The sequence below is a fragment of the Leptonotus elevatus genome, chromosome 1 (assembly GCF_054856555.1).
Source record: "Leptonotus elevatus isolate MCC_2025b chromosome 1, RoL_Lele_1.0, whole genome shotgun sequence".
In the NCBI taxonomy this organism is placed as follows: Eukaryota; Metazoa; Chordata; class Actinopteri; order Syngnathiformes; family Syngnathidae; genus Leptonotus; species Leptonotus elevatus.
This window is the reverse complement of record NC_141239.1, coordinates 27462215-27482765: the sequence shown is the minus strand read 5'-3', so window position 1 is coordinate 27482765 and position 20551 is coordinate 27462215. Positions and strand designations below refer to the sequence as shown.

Below are 20551 nucleotides of genomic sequence, written 5' to 3'. Positions count from 1 at the left end.
AAGGGTAATGTGAAGCCATGGCAACACATCAAGTAGATTATCAGGAGCTATACAGTATGTAACGTAGGGAGAAGCTGTAGTGTACAACTGTTTGCAATATTTTGGCGGGCTTATTTAACGACACGAGGGACAAAAAAAAAATCGGAACAGCTCGCACTTCTTCGCAACAACCTCAGAGGAGCTGAACTCCAACTGTCTTGAGAAGTTTGCTCTATATTATTTATTTGGTTGTTACTAACAACTATGAGATTCATTTTTCAAAAATAATTTCCAGTTTGATACATTTTTGTTGGAACTTCATTTGGACGCATGCCGCCATTGTTATTTACGTCAGCAAGTTTAGCCTCGTAGCGTTCCTAAAGAAACAACATGTGATCGGGAGAGTCATCCTCCCCCACGCCGTACTCTCTTCATTCACCAGACGCATTCAAGAGTTTTGATCGTCCCTTTAGGAACGCTACGAGGCTTACCTTGCTTTCTTTAGAAGCGTTTCACATTACTTGGCAGAGAGCCCGCCGCCATTCTACGTCACTACGCACTGAATGCGGTGCGACGTATAAATAACAATGGCGGCGTACGTCCAAATAAAGTTTCTACAAAATGTATTAAACTGGAAATGATTTTTGAGAAATGAGTCTCATAGTTATGTTAGTAACCAAATAAAAACTTGTCATGACAGTCGGGGTTCCTTTTCAAAGACACACTTGTTCTTCATAATATATCTTTCTGGGTTCATGAATTCACAAAAACTCTCTGATGTACACTATATTGTTATTCACAAGGTGAAGACATAACAAGAAAAAGAGTAGTGAAGCATAAATATATATTTCTATTTATTTTTATACATAATTTTTTTTAGGAATTTCGGTGCTACCGTTGCATAATTTTTTTAATTATTTTTATTGATTTCTGAGGGATTAAATTTTAAAGTTTTAGAATTTTCAAGGAACATTACTGACTGCAGAATCAAGGTTGAACAACTTCAGATTTGTTTGTAGTTGAAAGTGAACTGATGATAATCAATAACATCACTGATGATTTTTTCGGTGGACACCTCCACGGCTTCACAAACAGTGGGAACTTGGACAACTAACTCCAATTCATGTAACACAACGGCACTGCCGCTACTCGTTACAATGTTAAATATGATGAAGGGAAATGAGCAAATGCTTGCATGTTTTTTTTTTTTTTATATATCTGAAGAATTCATTGGACAATTGAAAGCAAAAATATTATCATTTTTTTACCAGAAAAAAAATGGAATATCAAAAATCTGAAGTTGTAGTTTTTCTTTAATTTTGTACAAGTGCTTATACTAGACTAGTTTATTATTAATAGTTTATCATAATTTTACAGGACATTTTTCACTTTTTCCCTAATTTGTAACCATCCTGATGACTGGTTGTAATCGTGGTTATAAATAGTAAAGGGGTTCACTTAAAAGGAGGGTTAAATAGGATGCTGAGAAGCTTTCATAGTACAAAATAACCGAATTAGCCCACTTGGATCAATCAAAACATGAAGCACCTCTCGTCTGCTGTGCCGTTAAATATTTAATCTTATTTAAAGAGACAGCCCGGCCGGGTTGCCGCCAAGTTTCTAATAAGCTCAAATTGCAATTTACTTGTGGAAGTTTGTGCTGGATCCACTTCACATATTTGGCAGCAGTTCAAATTGGTCATGGGAATTTTGATTAAACATGCTTAGCAGATGACTGTCAAACTTCATCAGGTCAGCATGTAATTGTTATTTCTTGCTGTGGCGTGGTAGCCGAAACTTTGACATCATCGATTAATCAACTTCCACTTTGTAGTGGTTCAACCCCTAATACAAATACTGGAACTGAGACTCTGGATGCTTAATAGGTGGCAATTCCCACAAGGTAAGCAGAGCTGCAATGGGTTTTGTTGGATGCACATGTTAGAATTAGCTAACAGCATCATCGGCTAATTTCTTAAGTGTGAGGTGAAGTTGTCGACATAATTGCAGTGCAGGCAATGTGTACATGTGCCACAATCAGTACACGCAGTATATTGTATCAACAGCTGCATTGATTAAAATATTTAAAATAAATCTTCCCTCTTCCAAGCACATAATTACTTTATCTAAAATACTTAACTACTTAATTATAATAAATAATCCCTCTTTGACAATTTTTTTAAATTTCAATTTCAATTTTTTTTTGTATTTTATGTTGTTTTCATTCCCTTTACAAACATTTATTTTCATCGATTTGATTATGATACTGTGTTTCCAAGTCATGCTGTATTTAATTTCATTTTGCATGTCTGCTTTAAAAGGCACACTTCCAGTCCTATATAGCTTTTAAAGGAAAAACCTACTTTAACCTCTCATCAAACAAGTCACATGTACTCAGTCATCTCAAACACATCATTGGCTGTCGGGAGTGGGGTGGGGGGCTGTGGGGTGGTCACTCTGGGGAGGTGGTGGAAAATGAGACGAGATCAGGAGAGAGATCACTGATTGAGGGCAGCGAATTGATGGTCGGTCGGAGGCGCGCTGAAAGGCGCTGAGTGATGGCGCTGCATTTAATCGCCGTGTGTGTTTGTCTCAATTATGCTACATAATGGCTTCTAACACATGGACCAGCAACCAGCACAGGAAACGTCGTTTGCACCGAGGGGAAGACCAGCAGCACGAAGAGGAAGGGAGAAAAGTGCAAAGTAAAGACCGGCCTTGTTAATAACAGCTGGGAATAGTGACTAAATGTCAGGATGCTTGTATGTGGTCGTACTCGATGACGCACACGCGTTTAATTTCACCTGCTGAATGCTTTATGGATTTTTTTTGGTCTTTGTGTGTGTGTGTGGGATAGATGTGGGAGGACCGGCGGATCCCATCGCCCCCTCCATCATCGTCCCCCCCAAGAACACAAGCGTGACCGTGGGGAGGAATGAAGCCATCTTGGAGTGCGTCGCCAACGCCAGGTAGCACACACACACATGCAAACACATATTTTAGACAATTTCAGAAGCTTCACAGTAGTGAACTGCATTTTCAAATAACTATTCTAGCACAAAATCTTCAAGGCCTCTGGTAGCAAGCAGGAGAAAAAAGAAAAGAAAAGCAGCCTACCACAACAGCTTAATTTTATTTAGAGTTCATCAGAGGCACTTGAAATGGTGACAGATGTGTGCAGACTCCCATTTAACTTTTGTTTGAAGTACTGGTAACTTTGTAAGTACATGCTTAAACCTCACAAGTCACAATTTGGCAAATTTCATAATTTTTTCAAAAATCTATACCTTTTGGTCAGTCCACACAATGTAATTTCTCTCTCTCTCTCTCTCTCTCTCTCTCTCTCTCTCTCTATATATATATATATATATATCCCTCACTCCATCTATCTATCTAGCTCTCTCACTATCTATCTCTTTCTATCTCTCTCTATCCATCCTTCTATCCATCTTTGACCTTCACCACTGTATCAGCTATTTTGTGGGTCACTGTTGGGGTCCGAGGGGGAGCACGAGCGGGACCCAAGTGCAGACACAAAAGCAGAGGCAGGTTAGCGTCCGGGCAGTTTAATGAGCCCACAATTAGTCAGGGAGGCACAGAATAGAGTCCAAGCAGGAGGTGCGGCATCCGGGGAACAGGAGAGCAGGCAGGCAGATGAGAGTCCAGACACAACTGGAGCGAATTGGGGATGACCTGGGCAAGAGTAGACAAACGGGTGAGCAACAAAGCATTTTACAATGTGACGAAAGAGCTAGATTCGACTGACTGAGCAACAAGACAAGACGATCTGGCGCTGAGGTGCGGTCCAGGGCTGGTTTATGTAGGTTGGTGGTGATTGCCAACACCTGGCCTTGCCTCAGCTGTGCCTCCTTCCCCTAACGAGCAGCAACAAGCACACACACAAGAACAAAAAGGCAAAAGGGGAAAATGTGAAGCGCAGGGCTCATGGGGAGGCGGCAGGAGCCCTAACAGTACCTCCCAGGCGCCCGACGACAGTTGAAGTCCCGGATGAGGGACTTGTCCAGGATCCGGCTACACTTTTTGGGCCCACTCAACCAGGTATTGGAACCCACGGCCCCGGCGGCGGACATCCAAAAGATTGACTGTGTAGGCAGGATGTCCGTCCAACATTCGAGGAGGGGCAGGCGCAGGGGGAGGCGCAGGGGGAGGCGCAGGGAGAGTCGCAGGGGATGGCGGAGCTCGAAGACTGGTTGAGTAAAAGGCTTTATCCGGGAAACATGGAGTGTGGGGTGGACACAGAGGCGTACAGTGCAGGGGTTGACCACTTGTTCGATGTCATAGGGACAAATGAAGCGCGGAGCCAGTTTCCTGGAATCCACCCTCAAAGAGAGGTCCTTTGTACTAAGCCAGACCTTCTGTCCCACTGTGTAGGTGAGTGCTGACGCCGTTTGGCCTGTTTCTCTGACCTTGCTGAGGCACGGAGCAGGGCTGCGCGGGCACATCTCCAGGTGCTGGAACAATGCCTCATGTGGGCCTGCACGGATGAGACCGCCAGGCCTTTCTCTTGGGAGGGGAACAAAGGAGGCTGGTACCCTAGAGAACAGTAAAAGGGAGAAATGCTCAGGGAGGCATTAGGCAGAGAGTTGTGCATACTCGATCCATGGTAGTTGAGTGCTCCAAGTGGAAGGTTGCTGTGGGACATGCATCGTAGGGCGGATTCCAGATGCTGATTGGCACGTTCTTTTTGTCCGTTGGTTTGTCTTCATCTGAGACCACATCCTGTGGGATGCCGTGGAGGCGAAACACGTGCTAGATCAGCAAGTTGCCTGTTTCTGCGGCGAAGGGGAGTTTGGCCAGGGCAATAAAGTGGGCAGCTTTGGCGAACCTGTCGATGATACTGAGTATGGCGGTGTTACCCTTGGACGGAGGAAGGCCCGTGACAAAGTTGAGAGCTATGTGGGACCAGGGTCTGGGACACACAAGGTTCTTGGTGACCCACCTCTGGGATCCGGTTGTCGGGGAGTAAGAAGGGCAGATAATACAGGCGGCCAGGGACTCTTAAATATACTTCTCCATTGTTTCTCTTTCCAGCTGTGAGAGGTTATAGAGCCGACCCATGGGAAGTGTGGCGCCGGGCAGCAGGTTGATGGCGCAGTCGTTGGACCGGTGGGGTGGCAAGGCAGCTGCACGGTCCTTGTAGAAGACCAGTCCGAGGCCGTGGTAACAAGCAGGGACAGAAGTGAGGTCTGGCTCCTTGACACAAGGGGCGGGTACTCGGGCTGACTAAACAGTGCTCCTGGCAGAAGGTACTCCAGGCAGTGAGCTTAGGAGTGGTCCAGTCTATTTCGGGGTTTTGTTTCTTGAGCCATGGTAACCTTAGAACTAGGGGTGATTGGGGACACTCAAAAACAAACAAACTGATCTCCTCGCAGTGGTTGCCTGAGAGACGAAGCGAAATGGGTGTGGTCTGCTGCGTGACCTGAAACAGCAACTGGCCATTAAGCGCCGTGGTTTTGAACGGGGTTGGCAATAGACGAATTTCTATCTTCATTTCCTTCACCAGGTTGTGATCGATAAAGCTCTCATCTGCGCCACAATCAATCAAAGCGGACATGACTCTGGGCTGGTCTTTATGGAGCAACGTGGCTGAGAGCTGCAAAAAGGAGCTGTAGGTCTGGCTCACCAATACCTCTCATATTGGTGAGCCCCTCCCCTTTTTCCGGCTTAACGGAACATGTCTGGACGAAGTGGCCATGCTGAGCGCAGTACAGGCAAAAGCGATTCTCTGCCTCCTCTCCTGCCTAGACAACTTGGGGCCTCCCCAACTGCATAGGCTCCGGGCATCGGAGGAGGACGGGGCTAGGAATTGCGGTTTGGTGGGCTGTGTGCGATGGGGAGAGGTAAGGCGAGAGGGCGGAACTGGGCGGCACTGTCTTTGGCGCTCCCTGAGGCGGCAATCGATCCAGGTGGCCAATGCAATTAGCTGGTCATGGCTGGATGGTTCTTCACGAGAGGCCAACTCGTCCTTGAGGGACTCATTGAGGGCATGGAGGAACACTTCTTGGAGCGCTTCGTCGTTGAACTTGCTCTCTGCTACAAGCGTTCGGAACTCCACGGAGAGTTCAGCCACGCTCCGGGAGCCTTGGCGGAGAGACCTTAGACGCTTGGCCGCCTCTTTACCACGTACCAGGTGATCAAAAACTTTACGCATCTCCTCCATGAAGTCGAAATACGTGGAACAGGCAACTAATTGCCGCTCCCACTCTGCGGACCCCCATGCGAGCGCGGCAACCCGGAGACAGCCAATGAGGTAGGCTATTTTGGCTCGGTCCGAGCTATACGTGTAGGGTTGCTGTTCAAAGACCAGGGAGCACTGCACCAGGAATGCCGAGGTCCCCGTCATACGTGAGGGGGCAGGCACGAATGCTTCCCTGGTGACCTGAAAGGGTGAGGCATGAGCGGGTGCGTGCATAAGCGGGGAGGAGGGCTGACCGGAAACCTGCAGCGTTGCCAATTGACTTTGGACCGAGAAAATTCCTTGACCTTACCGAGGAGGACGTGGAGGGCTTGGTCATGCTGCTCCAATAGGAGCCCTTGCGCAGCCAGGCTGTGTCGTGCGGGATCAGTATCTGCGGGGTCCATTTGGTCAGATCGTACTGTTAGGGTTCGAGAGAGTGCACGAGCGGGACCCAAGTGTAGACACAAAAGCAGAGGCAGGTTAGCGTGTGAGCAGTTTAATGAGCCCTCAATTAGTCACGGGGGCAGGAAATGGAGTCCAAGCACGAGGCTTGGGATCCAGGGAACAGCAGGCAGGCTAGCAGACAGGGGAGCAGGTTGACAGACGAGAGTCCAGACACAACTGGAGCGAAGAAAAAAAAGGCAAAAGGGGAAAACGAGAAGGGCAGGGCTCATGGGGGGACGGCGGGAGCCCTAACAGTCACGAGTTTTGTTGCTTTTCCATTGAAAGTTGGTATCTGTTCCATTTTGCACGTTCCTGACTATTATCTGCATGTAAAGACTCAATGAGAAGCCGGACATACCACTTTGCACTCTGGGAACTGCATAACCTTGGAAGTGAATTCAAATGTATGTTTTTAAGTTGTTCTTTTTTTCATCATCTGGCAGGCCGCTCGTCAAAATGAGCATCACGTGGAGGAAAAACGATGCAGTGGTCCACGCGGGGATCCGAGATTTCGGCCGTCGTCTGGTCATCAGCCAGCCGACAATCGGCGACGGCGGCTATTACGAGTGCGAAGCGGCGCTCCGCAGCAGCAGCGTGCCTTCGGTCACTGCCGGAGCTTTTCTGCACGTGCTCGGTATGTATGTCGTCATGTGGATTCCCAACGTACAATACAATACCGTTCCAATGGCATTAGTGTAAAAGCATAGCGTAAGCACATAATTTCTTGAATGAAACAGTTTGTGGATCATGATAAGTCTTGGATTTAGTGCTGCTCCTTCATGTGTGCACCCCTTGCCGCACAAGTAACTAAGTAAATACAACAATTTAATTAATTACATACAACAACGTCGATGTTTGTTTCCTTAGCCCTTGTGTGGTGTTTTGCATTGTGCGTTTACATCAAGCCAGTGGATGTTTTGTAAAAATAAGTTTCATATACATTTCAGTTTTCTTCTCAGATCTGCAGGTTTTTTGTTGTTGTTACGCAGTTTCTTGTAAAAGTCCTGCTTTTTCTTGTAATAATACGAGACATTATTTTCATAATCACCGCAATAGTACGACCTTTTCTCATATTAGAATGTACAGAATTATTATTTTATAAATGTAATTCCATCAAATTGTTTTTACAGATAGTATTTTATTCTCAGTTACAAAAATTCAAACTTTATCATAATATTATAACATAATCATAAATTTTAGTCATGTGAAATCTTTCATGTTGTTTTTTTTTTATCGCACATTATTTCTCATAGAACTACACGTTTTCTCCTGACAATGTTATTTCATTCATTAATTCATATTAAAAGTTTCTTTCCCGTAAAATGTTGGCTTTTTCCTCATAGCATTACTTTTTTTAGGGATGTTTGATACAATCTTTTTTCAGACCGATACCAGTAAGTACACAAATCTTGAGTAGTCACGGATAACAAGTACAGATTCCACTAATACTTTTGATACATAAAATCCACCCATAAAATGACAATGTTAAAGAAAGACCTACACACGCCAATATTAAATTTTTCCCTAAAATTGCATGAAATTAATGGATATTTTTCTATTCTAATTTCTAGTTCCTGATTGTAAAACGGCCACAAGAGGGCGCCGTCATGAGTACGATTGCTTGAATTATCAATACTCGCCAATCCCGACTTAAAAAAAAATATTTTCTCTGTAACCCTTAAACTGTCTTTTTTGCTTTAAAAGTATCTTTAAATATTTGTTGATGGCTCAACAGTTGCTTGTTTTATTTCCTGCTTGTACCAGAATATCCTTTATTTGTGAAAGAGCCACCGAGTCACATCACTGCAGAGATGGAGAAGGTGGTGGACATCCCCTGTCAGGCTCGAGGTCTGTTCTCTTTGTGTCTCATCAAGCTGTCAAGTCCAATATGAAGAAAAAAGAAGTTAACTTTTTTTTTTTGGGGTGTGTGTGTGTAGGCACACCTCAGCCAGACATCGTCTGGTACAAGGATGCCGCGGCCATCAGCCCGTTGAAGATACCCCGGTACAAAATCCTGATGGGAGGCAGCCTGCAGATCAACGGCCTTCTGCCCGACGACACGGGAATGTTCCAGTGCTTCGCCCGCAATCTGGCCGGAGAGATCCAGACCAACACCTACCTCGCTGTCACCAGTCAGTACTTTTTTTCTTTTGTAACTTATTGTGAGTCACCATACTAAACATAAACCTACACCAAAATATGTATACAGCAAGTACCTTTGTTATGGCTCAGATTTTTTTTTCTTTTTTTTAAAGAGCTCAGTATTGTTCATTCGGTAATGTCATCATCATTGCTCTTTTTTTTCTTTTCTTTTTTTATATATATATATTTTATTTTATTTTTTGTATGTGGGTGAGTATGTGTATGTGCGTGCGTGCGTGCGTGTATTTGTTAGCTCACCAAAAACCTATTAGAAAAAAATCCCATACCGTTCACCTAAACCGAACACCGCCGTCAGGAGACCCGAGGGGACCAAAGAAAACAAAGGAAAGTGAAATCCAGCACCGACCAGACACGACCCACCGGGCCACCCACCAGAATTCTTCCCAAACCCCAGAAACATCCAAACTCCAACAAATCCAAAAAATAATAAAAAAAATCAGGGAGACCTCAAGAGGCTCAGATTTGATGTCACTGAAAAGTTTCATTTGTACTGCAGATGGCAATCATGTGCATTTAAAAAGGTATTTTGTTGTAAATTATACAGCTAATTTCTCATTATATTATAGGTTTTAAAAAATCTAACAATCAATATTGAATCGATTTTTCCTTTTCAAGCCTGAAATCGATTCATAAATGATTCGATTATTTTGATATCTCGTTTTCCCATAAAATCTTAAGAAAATAGAATTTTAATGGCCATTTTTTTTCGTAACACTGTTTTCTTGAAATGTACTGTTCACATTAATTTAAAAGTATCACCTTACATTTATGAAAGACCTGATTTACTGCACTTTAAGACAATTCAGAATCTTTATCATTTATATTGACAATTATTGAATTTGAATTATGAAATCGTTTTCGTCTCATCCTTGTTGATGGCAATGTTTATGTGAGACTTAAGTGATTATAACATGTTACTTTCATTAATAAACTAAATCATTTAACCATTTACTGCTAAATTTAATTTGTAATTTAATGTTTGTGGACTTTTTTTTATCATGTCCTCAATATTTAATGTGGTGAATCGAATTGGAAAAAAAATCTAAATCGAATCGAAATGAACTCTTGTGAATTGAAATCGAATTGATTGAGAAAATTAGAATCGATTCCCAGCCCTATTAAATTACAACCTTTTCTAACATCTATAATAGTGTTGGTCCGATACCGATACTGGTATCGGCAGATGCCCCGATACTGCATTAAAACAGTGGTATCGGTGAGTACTAACAAGTAACATGCCGATACCATTAATTCTGACGCTAATATAGGACTTTGGATGCAGCATCTTGTGTCTTGCTCATGCACGACATTTACTGATGAGTGACGTGTTCACTGCATGCCGACCCAAAATATCCAATTGGCCCTTGAATGCTCTAAAGCAAGGGCAAGGCAGCTTTTTCATTTTGAGAAAAAAAAACTTAGGTGTCGGTATGGTATCGGCATTGGCCGATACTGCAAAGCTGGGTATCGGAATCGGGGGCCAAAAAACGGTATCGGAACAACACTAATCTATATATGAATGTCTTCATTCTAATAAAGTTACATTTTGGGGGTTAATAGTTTAACTTTTTACCAAAAAAAAAGATGATCTTTCATTGTCATGAACTTAAAAACAATATATGTTTTGTTTTGTTTTTTAATAAACTTCCAACATTCTTTCTCAAAATTAAAACTTATTCAGGTAAAAAGAAAAAATCCACATTTTTTCCCTCATAATATAACAACTTTTTCCTCAAAGATTTTTTCTTGCAATATGACTTTATATCATTAAGTTGAAAATGTTCACAAAATATTTCGACCTTTTACCATAAAAATACACTTTTCACAAAACACTTTATTCTTGTAAGACAGTATTTTTTCTTTTGTAATACAGTTGTTTTCTTGTAATATTAACATTTTTTTTTTTTCAGATTTTATTTTCGGGAAGTCAACCCAAAAATGTTCTTTACAATAATATGCTCTATGCATCCCCACTATTCTAAACACGGTATTCTGACTAATACTTTTGTGAAATATGAATGAAGCCGCAACATCCAGATAAAACCCAGTTTTTATCCATTTCAGTGGGCGGCCATTTTGCCCTTTGCTGTCGACTGAAAATGACATCACAGTTGCTCAGGTAACAACCAGTCACGACTCACCTGTTTTCTGAAGCTGAGATGTGATTGCTCATTGCCTGAGCAACTGTGATGTCATTTTCAGTTGACAGCAAGTGTCAAAATGGCCGCCCACTGAGGTAGATAAAAAACGCTGGATTTTTTTGCCTAACTGATATTCCACAAATCATTATTAATCAGAATATCCTGTCTAGACAAGTGTGGCACATACAACAAATTATAGTAAAGAAAATGTTTGGGCTTTTTCTTATAAAAACAAAAACAAAACTATAGTTTCGTGAAAATGGCTAAATTACTGTAGTTAGATGTTTTTCCTTATGCAATTGCAAATGTTTGCCCATAAAACTAGGTTGTTGTTTTTTTTCTTGCAAGAATACAATTTGGCACATTAAACAAAAGATAATTAAACCTCATATGTTTAAACACTATCATGCTCAACCAAACCATATAATTTTTTTTTTTTTTGTTTGTTTTTTTTTTTTGTTTTTTTTTTTGTTTTTTTTTTAAATAAGATTATATAATTTAATATAATATAATTTTGTTTAACGAAAGTCCTCTAGCTTCATTCTAATATGCAAGTAATGGAAACACTATAGACGAGCTAACATTAGCATAAATGTTACATAATTAGATCCCTTCAAACAAGTGCTACTTGAACACAAATGGAGCAGCCGCAGTACATTACAGGTGCTCTGACAGTTTCCTCGCAATGAGAGACCTGACAGATGCCGCTCTCTTTTTTTTCCGTCAAGTCTATTAAAGCTGCCATCTGCTTTGTTAAGAGGGGACTCCTTTTAGGCTTGTCATCATCACCTCTCTTTCCTCATCGAGTGTACGTGTATGTGTGTTTTCACCTGTGTGTGTGTGTGTGTGTGTGTGTGTCAGGCATCGCTCCCAACATTACTGCCGGCCCGGCTGACAGCGCTGTGATTGACAGCATGTCAGTCATCCTGCACTGCGAGACGTCCGGAGCCCCGCGGCCAGCCATCACCTGGCAGAAAGGTGCGCAAATCAAATGCCCGCTCTCTTTCCCTCAATCTTTACCCTCAATTTAAGTACAGTAATGTGGTAACTTGACGTACTGTATCTGAAGCCTACTACTTGAAACGACTGTTTTGCCACTTGAAAACGTGTAAGGCGGACCACTCGTAAGTTACTGTAACTGCATTTTCCAGGTGAACGTGTCCTGGCCAGCGGCTCGGTCCAGCTGCCCAGGTTCACCTTGCTGGAGTCGGGCAGCCTGCTCATCAGTCCGTCCCACCTCTCTGACGCCGGAACATACACCTGCATGGCCAGCAACTCCAGAGGCATTGATGAAGCTTCCGCCGACCTGGTGGTGTGGGGTGAGAAGGAAATTATTCGAAATATGTTGTCAAAGCTTGTAGAAGTTAAACATTCCATTCAAAACCAGAAAACAACTACTGCGAAATGCTAATCATTAGCAAGGAATGTGTAGATGTAGCAGTCTACTCCTTCTACAAAACTAGCCAATTAGCAGCTTGGGTAATGTAGCTATCTACTGTATATCTTCACTCATACATTAGGTCCTCTTATGACGCTAGTCAGTTGGCAGCTCGTTAGCGCGAGAAGCCAACCTGGCTAGCAGTGTACCACTTGCTCCACAACACACTTTCGACAGAGCAAGTGTGTCGACACAGCCAGTCATCAGCCACCAAGGAAAGCTAGCGTAGTAAAATGATGTTCTTTCTACAAAGCGTGTCAGTTGGTCGCTAGTTCATCAGTAGCTCGCCATTTGTAGGATGCACATTGCTGTATATGTGACGTCTTTGCTCGCTGACTTTCCTAAACAGATAGGCAGCTATTCTTTGGGCAGGTATCCTGTTAATGTGTAGCATAAGAGGCTAACGTAGCAATCTACGTCTTCACTCAGTGCTCTGCTCTTTTACGAAACTAGTCACTCAGCAGCTAGCCAGTAGCTGGCTAGCCTTAGAAGATATAATAATCATTTTTATTCCGTGCTCTTTCTAGAAAAAACTGTAAGTTAGCAGATAGTGATACAATGGTTAGCATGAGAAGTTAATGGAATGGTTTACATATTCATTCGTTACTCTTTCGACAAACCCAGGGTGCAGTTGGAAATTCAATCCGATGCTGTAACGCTACTATCAGCATGTGAGTGTTGAAAGTGCGCTCTGGGTGCCCGCAGATTAAGACACTTGAATAACGGTAACTCTTTGAGTTTCCGAACGATCCGAGTGGAACACTTGGAGTACATTTCCCAACACACCCGAAAGTAGTCAACTAGTCAGCAGTCAGCTAGTGTGGGTAGCTAGTAGCTACTGTAGCAGGCTAAATCGTCACTTGATGCTACAAGGCTAGTTAGTTAGCTAGCCACTCATTAGCTAGAGTGAGAAGCTAACGTATAAATCTGCATCTTCACTCTTGTGCCAGTTGTCTGCTAACACAAGAAGCTAACGTTGCAATCGAGATTCACTCATCCCACTTCACTTCTTTGACAAAGCTATCTGGTCCTCGGCTAGCTTGTGAAACACTCGTTGGCTGGCGTGAGAAGTTTACAAAGCAAAGCAAAAAGTTGTGACATAAATACTCTAATATTAAATGTTGCTAAAAGTTTTACAATTTGGGGTGTCATTATTTTGACTATTGCCTTTATTGGGTTCAACTTGGAATGTCTTTGAAAAGAATGTAAAATAGTCGACTTACTTGAACTAAGGCACACTTTGAATCAGAATGCATTACAGTCCAATCCAATAAAACGCTCCCCTCTTTCCCACGCTCCGCGTGTGCGCGTGTGTATGTGTGTGTGTAGCCCGCACCCGGATCACCAAGCCGCCGCAGGACCAGAGTGTCATCAAGGGGACTAAGGCGGTTATGGCCTGCGGCGTCACCCACGACCCCAGCGTCAGCATCAGGTAACGAGAATAAAGTTTGCCTCGCACTTCATCATTGTCGTATGTGTGGAAAACAAGTGTGGCTTATCACAGCTGCATTTAATGAGTTTGTGAAATCAGCACTCGATCTCGTCAGCGTCGAGCCCACCCTCTGATGACCTCCTGTGGGATGCAACTCTTACAGTTGCATATGATGCCGTGTGTGTGTGTGTTGCAAAGTGGGTGAGTTTTGGGGTGGGGGGGCTGCTGTCTACGGAGCCCAGTGATTAGAGTGTCTGTCACCTGTGGGCCCAGTGGCATCGATCGTGTGGTGGTGGTAAACAGAGGAATATGTAAACAGAGTAATAACTTCAGACGGCGCCTTTAATTAAACGCAACGCCAAGGAGATTAGCTGCAGAGCCCCAACAGTCACAATTAATCACTGCATCTCCGACTGCGTGTGCACACGTGCGCCTTTGCGCTTGTAGGGGAGGCATGTGTATGTGTGTGGATTAGAATATTAAATTTATTTAAAAAATAAATAAATTATTATTATTATTTTATTAGGGATGGTGAGTACTTGTACCAGTTATCGGTGCCGATACCAACCTTGTTTTAAGGTAGGCTATTGGTACTCGCGACAGTAATTAATACACTAAATATCGGCCACTTTCTTGTGGCCCCTTAACGATCAGGAACTACAAATTAGAGGAATAATAAATTGCCATTAATTTCATGCAATTTTATTTTGGGAATATAAAGGTCTTTTTTGGGGGGGCGGATCTTATGTACGAGTGGCATCAGTATTTGGTGTCAGTATCGGTGACTACTCAAGAGTTACTTATCGGTATCGGTCTGAAAAAAGGTATCGAACAGCCTTTATTATTATTATTATTATTATTATTATATGAATAATAATCATAACGTTGTTGTCAATAGTAGCATTGTTATTCATAAACATTTTATTGGGGTTTCTTGTAAAAAAGAAAAAAAGAAGTTTTGTTATGTAGGCCTATTCTAAATAATAACAATAGTAACAATTAGAAGGAGGTGATGAAAAGATAGTTGTATCATCATCAATATTTTTATGATTAACTCATTCACTGCCATTGACGGCTATAGACATAAAAAATTAATTTGAACTATTTGTTACATTTTTTTTCCCACTTTTGTTAACAAGAGTATGAAAACCTTGAAAAAAATATATTTTACATTTAGAACAATGAAATTTGTGATTAATCTTGAGTTAACTAGTCATGTGATTAATTACAATAAAAAATTGTAATCGCATTATGCCCCTAATTAAAAAAAGAAAGAAAAGATTATAAAAAATTAGGGGAGTCAGACGATTACATTTTTAAAATTGTAATTAATCGATTAATCACAAATTTTATAAATGCACAATAAAAAAAAATCTAGATTTTCATACTCTTGTTAACAAAAGTGGAAAAAATGTGAAACTAATATAGTTCAAATGAATTTTTGACGTCTATAGCCGTCAATGGCAGTGAATGAGTTAATTGAAAGTTTTTCCATCCATCCATTTTCTTAAGCGCTTGTCCTCACAAGGGTCGCGGGGGGCACTGGAGCCTATCCCAGCTGGCTTCGGGGAATAGGCTGGGTACAACCTGAACTGGTTGCCAACCAATCTTGAAGGTTTTTCATGATTTTTTTATTTTGTTAATCTCTTATTGTTTTCAAAATCAGAATCATCTTTATTGGCCAAGAGTGTAGAAATACACAAGGAATTTGTCTTCGGTACTATGAGCCTCTCAAGTATTGCAGAACAAAAGCACAATACATTTTAGGATGTGACGCAAACTGTTAGTAGTGACAGTAAGTCTTTACGTAATGTACAGTAACCCCCATTGGTGCTTTAGTACCCAACAATGACCGCTGTGCAAGTGATGCGGAGAGCAAAAATAGAGAGAAAATAAGTGACCAGTAGTGCAGTAGTGATAGTAATTACAATGCAGTGACAGTTGTCAGATGTCAATGCACAATTTAAAGTAATCACAGTAGTGCTGTAATTATGATACAACAACAAATGTGCAACAATGCATAAGTCCTTGAGCCAGTGTCTACTGGTGTAGAATATGAATCAGCACTGAAGCTACAATAATCAATACTGTCACAAAGGGATGTGGAAAATCGGCAAACAATTCACAAAAAGCCACTATGAAATTGAGTCCATTGTTTAGGGACATAATGGCAACAGGGAAGAAGCTTTTGAAATGTTGCTGGGTTTTGCGTGCAAAGTTAGTGCCTACCTGAAGTAAAGAGCTGGAGGAGGTGGTAACAGGATGTTATTATTGTTGGCATTATAGATTATCTTATTGAGTTTGAGTTGCAGTAACATTAAAAAGATGGCTGCACTAGATTTAGTACAATTCTAGTCTCCCTCTGTAGTCCCTATAAAATAAAATACCAAAGCAAGTTAAAATTACATACAAAGTACCAAATACATAGTGCTGTATCATCAAATTACAAGTCTTATAAAAGTGCGGGATTATAAAAAATACTAATAATTAAATCTATAACAAGCATAAAATACATGTCACTGAGGTAGTAGTCGTAGTAGTTCCGTTATTGTAGCCATCAAACGGTACCCACGAGGGTATCGTCTGATGTACGTACTCAAGTACTAGGAGTGTGAACAGTTGAGAAGCTATAAAAGTTTTTTTTTTTTTAAGGTAGTCGGGTAGCCCGTTCCACTCTTTAATAGCTTTATAAGAAAAGGCTGACTGAGAATCATTATTGTTTTTATTTATTTATTTTTCATTACTACAATTATTATTATTATGTATTTTCTAATTTAAAAAAATCTATACCGTAATGATCAATTATCATTGTTATTATTAATATTAGCATAATAATAAATATTTTATTACAAACGTCCAGTGTATTAAATAGTAGTAGTAGTAGAAGTATTAGTAGTACTTGCATTAAAATCATTGTTGTTATTATGAGTATTATGAATTGTAATATTATTATCATTATTTTTATTTATACGTATATGTTTTTTTTCCAAACATGTGTATAGGTTATATTTGTATTAGATATATTTTTCCTTTTCTTTTTTATATATATGTGCATGTTTGAGAAATAAAATAAAATTCATTCATTCATTCATATAATTAGATTTTCTTTTTTACCATTTTATTTTTTAAGCAATACAGCAAGTATTTCGACTGAACTGGTGGACCTTAAATCTTTGACATCAGTTGTATATTTCGAATAAGTGAGAAGAGCATGTGGCATCCTATCAGTCGGAAGCTTGCTGGCTTTCGCAGTCTTTGTCTTTACTCCATAAAGTTCGTTAGTCATTGACATCCCTGAGCCTTTTTGTTTTGTTTTTTGCAGAATATACATGTTTTATGCAAATAATAGAATATATGTTATAGAAATTGTGTGTGGGTTTTTTTATCTTTTTTTGTGGCTCCAGCTATGTGTGGGAGAAGAGCGGCACTACGCTGGACGTGAAGGCGTCGGCCCGCCTGCGACTGGATGCCGAAGGCACCCTCCACATTTCCCAGACGTGGTCCGGCGACATTGGAACGTACACCTGCCGCGTCACCTCCGTGGGCGGAAACGACTCCCGCAGCTCCCACCTCAGAGTCAGGTGCGCTTCTTTTGCAAAAAAAAACCGGATGTTCACCCACAGCAGCCACAATATTAGGCACACTGGCCGAAGTCTTAATGAGATCCGATAGCAGAAATTCCCACTTTACAAAAAGCACTTAAACATCACCGGGGAAATCAAAATGTATTGTGAAAGATAAGTTAACAGCTAAAAGGAAATTTTATCCAAGAAATTACAAGCTGATCTGATAAAATGTATGTAAGTGTGGGTGAACATTCTCCTTGGGATTTTCCATATATTACTTTTTAATTGCGACCAAATGCGCAATCTGAATTGGTGCCCAATTAAATTTGATTTCACATTACAGCTTGTGATCCAGCATGCACTTGGGAAATGTATTTTACATAACGTCTTGATAGAGATCAGATCATTTAAAAAAAAAAAAAATCACATATTAAAGAGAAGTTTTTGGTTCCTTTTTACTGCTGCCACATATTTTTCAAATTACTGTTAGAATTATTTATAGCTTCATTTATTCTTTATATAATTTACAGAAATACATATACTGTATATGACACGTTATTTCGTTACATTTTGTTTCCTAATATTTTACTTCACTTATGTATTTTTTAATAATCTGATCAGTCAACGACACAAGGTATCCAGTATGAGATGTCATAAGACAGTGGAAGTGTACCTAATGAAGTGTCCGAATAGTCAAACCTCCATCACACTTATTTAACCAACGCGCCTCGTCTTGTCTGCATCTAGGCAACTCCCTCATGCTCCCGAAAACCCCATCGCGATGCTGAGCAGGATGGAGAAGCGCGCCATCAACCTGACGTGGGCTCAGGCCTTTGACGGCAACAGCCCGCTCATCCGCTACATTCTGGAAGTGTCCGAGAACAGTGAGTGAATCCTCTTTAAAGTCACCGCACGCTTCCCCGACGAGGGAATGCCCGCAGGGTCGCTTTATGTATGAGGACAACTGACAAGTCATTAACGGCAAAATGAAACACGCAAGGACGCAAAATGAATCTTATTCGTTTTTGAAAGTGTAATTGAATTCCAGTCTGGACCAGTGGCTACACAGTAAAAGGCTATTTGTGGTATTGCGCGTTTGATAGTCTGGAATGAAATGACATAATATTAATATAAGAGAATAAGGGGTGTTAAAAAAAAGCCGAATCGATTTTTAAACATCCATTTTTTTATGGGAATATTCAACAAAACGTCTTACTTAGGGTTAGGATTCACATATTAATCATGGAAGAATGTTATATTAATGGAACATTAAGCCTTAATAATTTAATTAATCGGTATCGAATTGAATGGTGACCTATGAATCGTGATACGAATCGAATCGCCAGGTACTAGGCAATTCACACCCCGAATTACAATCACATATTTATTTGTCTTAAGACAACAAATCCAGGAAAAAGCATCCTAGAATATTATTAAATTTCTCCCACGTAACTTCAGTTTGCATAAGATTGGTTAATTCTGCACACAGCCACATAAGTAATCAGAGGCACTTAAAATGGTGGCAGTTGTTTGAAAATTGAAATGATTATCTTGATTACATTATTTACATTGAAAAAAGTTGGCATTCGAACTAGGGTACGTCAACTTTTTTTATATGCACTCAAAATGTTTGCCCCCCAGTTTGCAGCCTGGACTTTTTTTGTTAACTTGCACAGACCTTTCATGTCAAGATTCTGCAGTTGCGTAAATAAACAGCCGCCGTGTGAGGAAATTTACAACAATTGATAAGTTTTCACTTTTTCTTCTATTTGTCAGATGCTCCGTGGACGGTGCTGCTTGCCGACATCGACCCGGAGTCCAATGGGGTGGCGGTGGGCGGCCTCATCCCAGCGCGCTCCTATCAATTTCGCCTGTGCGCTGTCAACGATGTCGGCCGAGGACAGTTCAGCAAAGAGAGTGAGCGGTGAGTTTTGGCGAACAGACAAGGAAATGATTCAAATCAAATTAAAGAGCTGCGCTGTTGCGGTTAAGATTACCAACTCTACATTTATTATTTCAGTCATTTGGAAAGCAATAGGCCTAACTACTGTATATGGATGGATGGATGGATGGATGGAGGGAGGGAGATTTTAACTGTCCAAAAAAAAAAAACCCGCGATAAAAGGGGACTTACTGTAACAGTAGTACAGTAGTGGAAATAAGCATGCTGCAGGATGGTCCCTTTCAAGATAAAACCATGAATAAGGCCGAATTTGGGCTTTGTGAATCCTTGATGGGAGCGCTGACCCAGCTCCATCCGGCTGCCTTCTATTAACTCGCTGCTCATCCTCCTGAGCCCGCCGACCACGCTGAAGGCTTGAAAAGAAGGGAAAGCATCACACGGACTGGAATGTGGCGCCAAATTCTCCTGCCCGTCCACATGAAAGAAACTCCGGATTTGCAACGCGCACACACCCTACCTGCCAGAGTAACCAATTTAGTGCCTCCACACACACCTGAAGCAAGATACGCCTTCACGAGCGGCCCACCGTGGATGCGGCTTTAACCATGGGCATGAGCGCACCCCGAGGAAGGGCACTGAGCTTTTTTACTTTTTGATCCCGAATGCTTTGGCTCACTCGCTCCAGAGCCGCACCGAGGAGGGGAGAAATTGAGATGTCATCTTAAATTGACTTAAGAGAGGGGGGAGAAGTCCGCCCAGATGGCGGCCTACTCTTTCTGGCGATGTCTCCATTGTGTTGCTCTATTTTGACCGACGCTACGTTGATTGTCTCACCGTCTACACACACACGCACAGAAAAAAAACACGCTTTCAGGTGATGTCTATGATGAAATGTGATGGAAATCCTGTGGCAGCAACAATGACGGCAGCCTATTCACTTGCTTTATCGTAGAGATCCATTATGCTTGAAATAATCTAATCTGTCGTCCTCAAAAGCACCTGTAATAACTGTACGGGCAATTTTTAAGCGGCTCAATTAAAGTGTCAAATTAAATCAATGACAGTGAAACTAAAATTAAGGCAGCATGGTGTTCTAGTGGTTCGTACGTCTGCCTCGCAAGTTCTTTGGTTCGGGGTTTGAATCTTATCTACGGCCTTCCTGTGTCATAAATTTGTGCTTGTTTGGGGTTTGGCCACATGCAACAAAGTATATAGCTTGTAGCATGTAATGATATCTGGAATGTTGTGCTTGCTCATGGACAGCTTGGTAGACTAGTGGTTAGTAT

General features: G+C 41.4%; 1 protein-coding gene across 2 annotated transcripts in view; it reads left to right on the top strand.

The window, feature by feature from the left end:
• Nucleotides 1-20551, top strand: part of sdk2a (sidekick cell adhesion molecule 2a) — a 178678-nt gene that overhangs the window by 122650 nt on the left and 35477 nt on the right. For both annotated transcript variants that reach the window (XM_086088184.1, XM_086088192.1), the window contains exons 6-15: nt 2837-2948; nt 7066-7256; nt 8387-8470; nt 8560-8754; nt 11788-11904; nt 12078-12245; nt 13694-13796; nt 17201-17377; nt 18110-18246; nt 19139-19286. In XM_086088184.1, the coding sequence (XP_085944310.1) occupies nt 2837-2948; nt 7066-7256; nt 8387-8470; nt 8560-8754; nt 11788-11904; nt 12078-12245; nt 13694-13796; nt 17201-17377; nt 18110-18246; nt 19139-19286 (1432 nt within the window). The remainder of the gene's footprint in view (nt 1-2836; nt 2949-7065; nt 7257-8386; nt 8471-8559; nt 8755-11787; nt 11905-12077; nt 12246-13693; nt 13797-17200; nt 17378-18109; nt 18247-19138; nt 19287-20551) is intronic.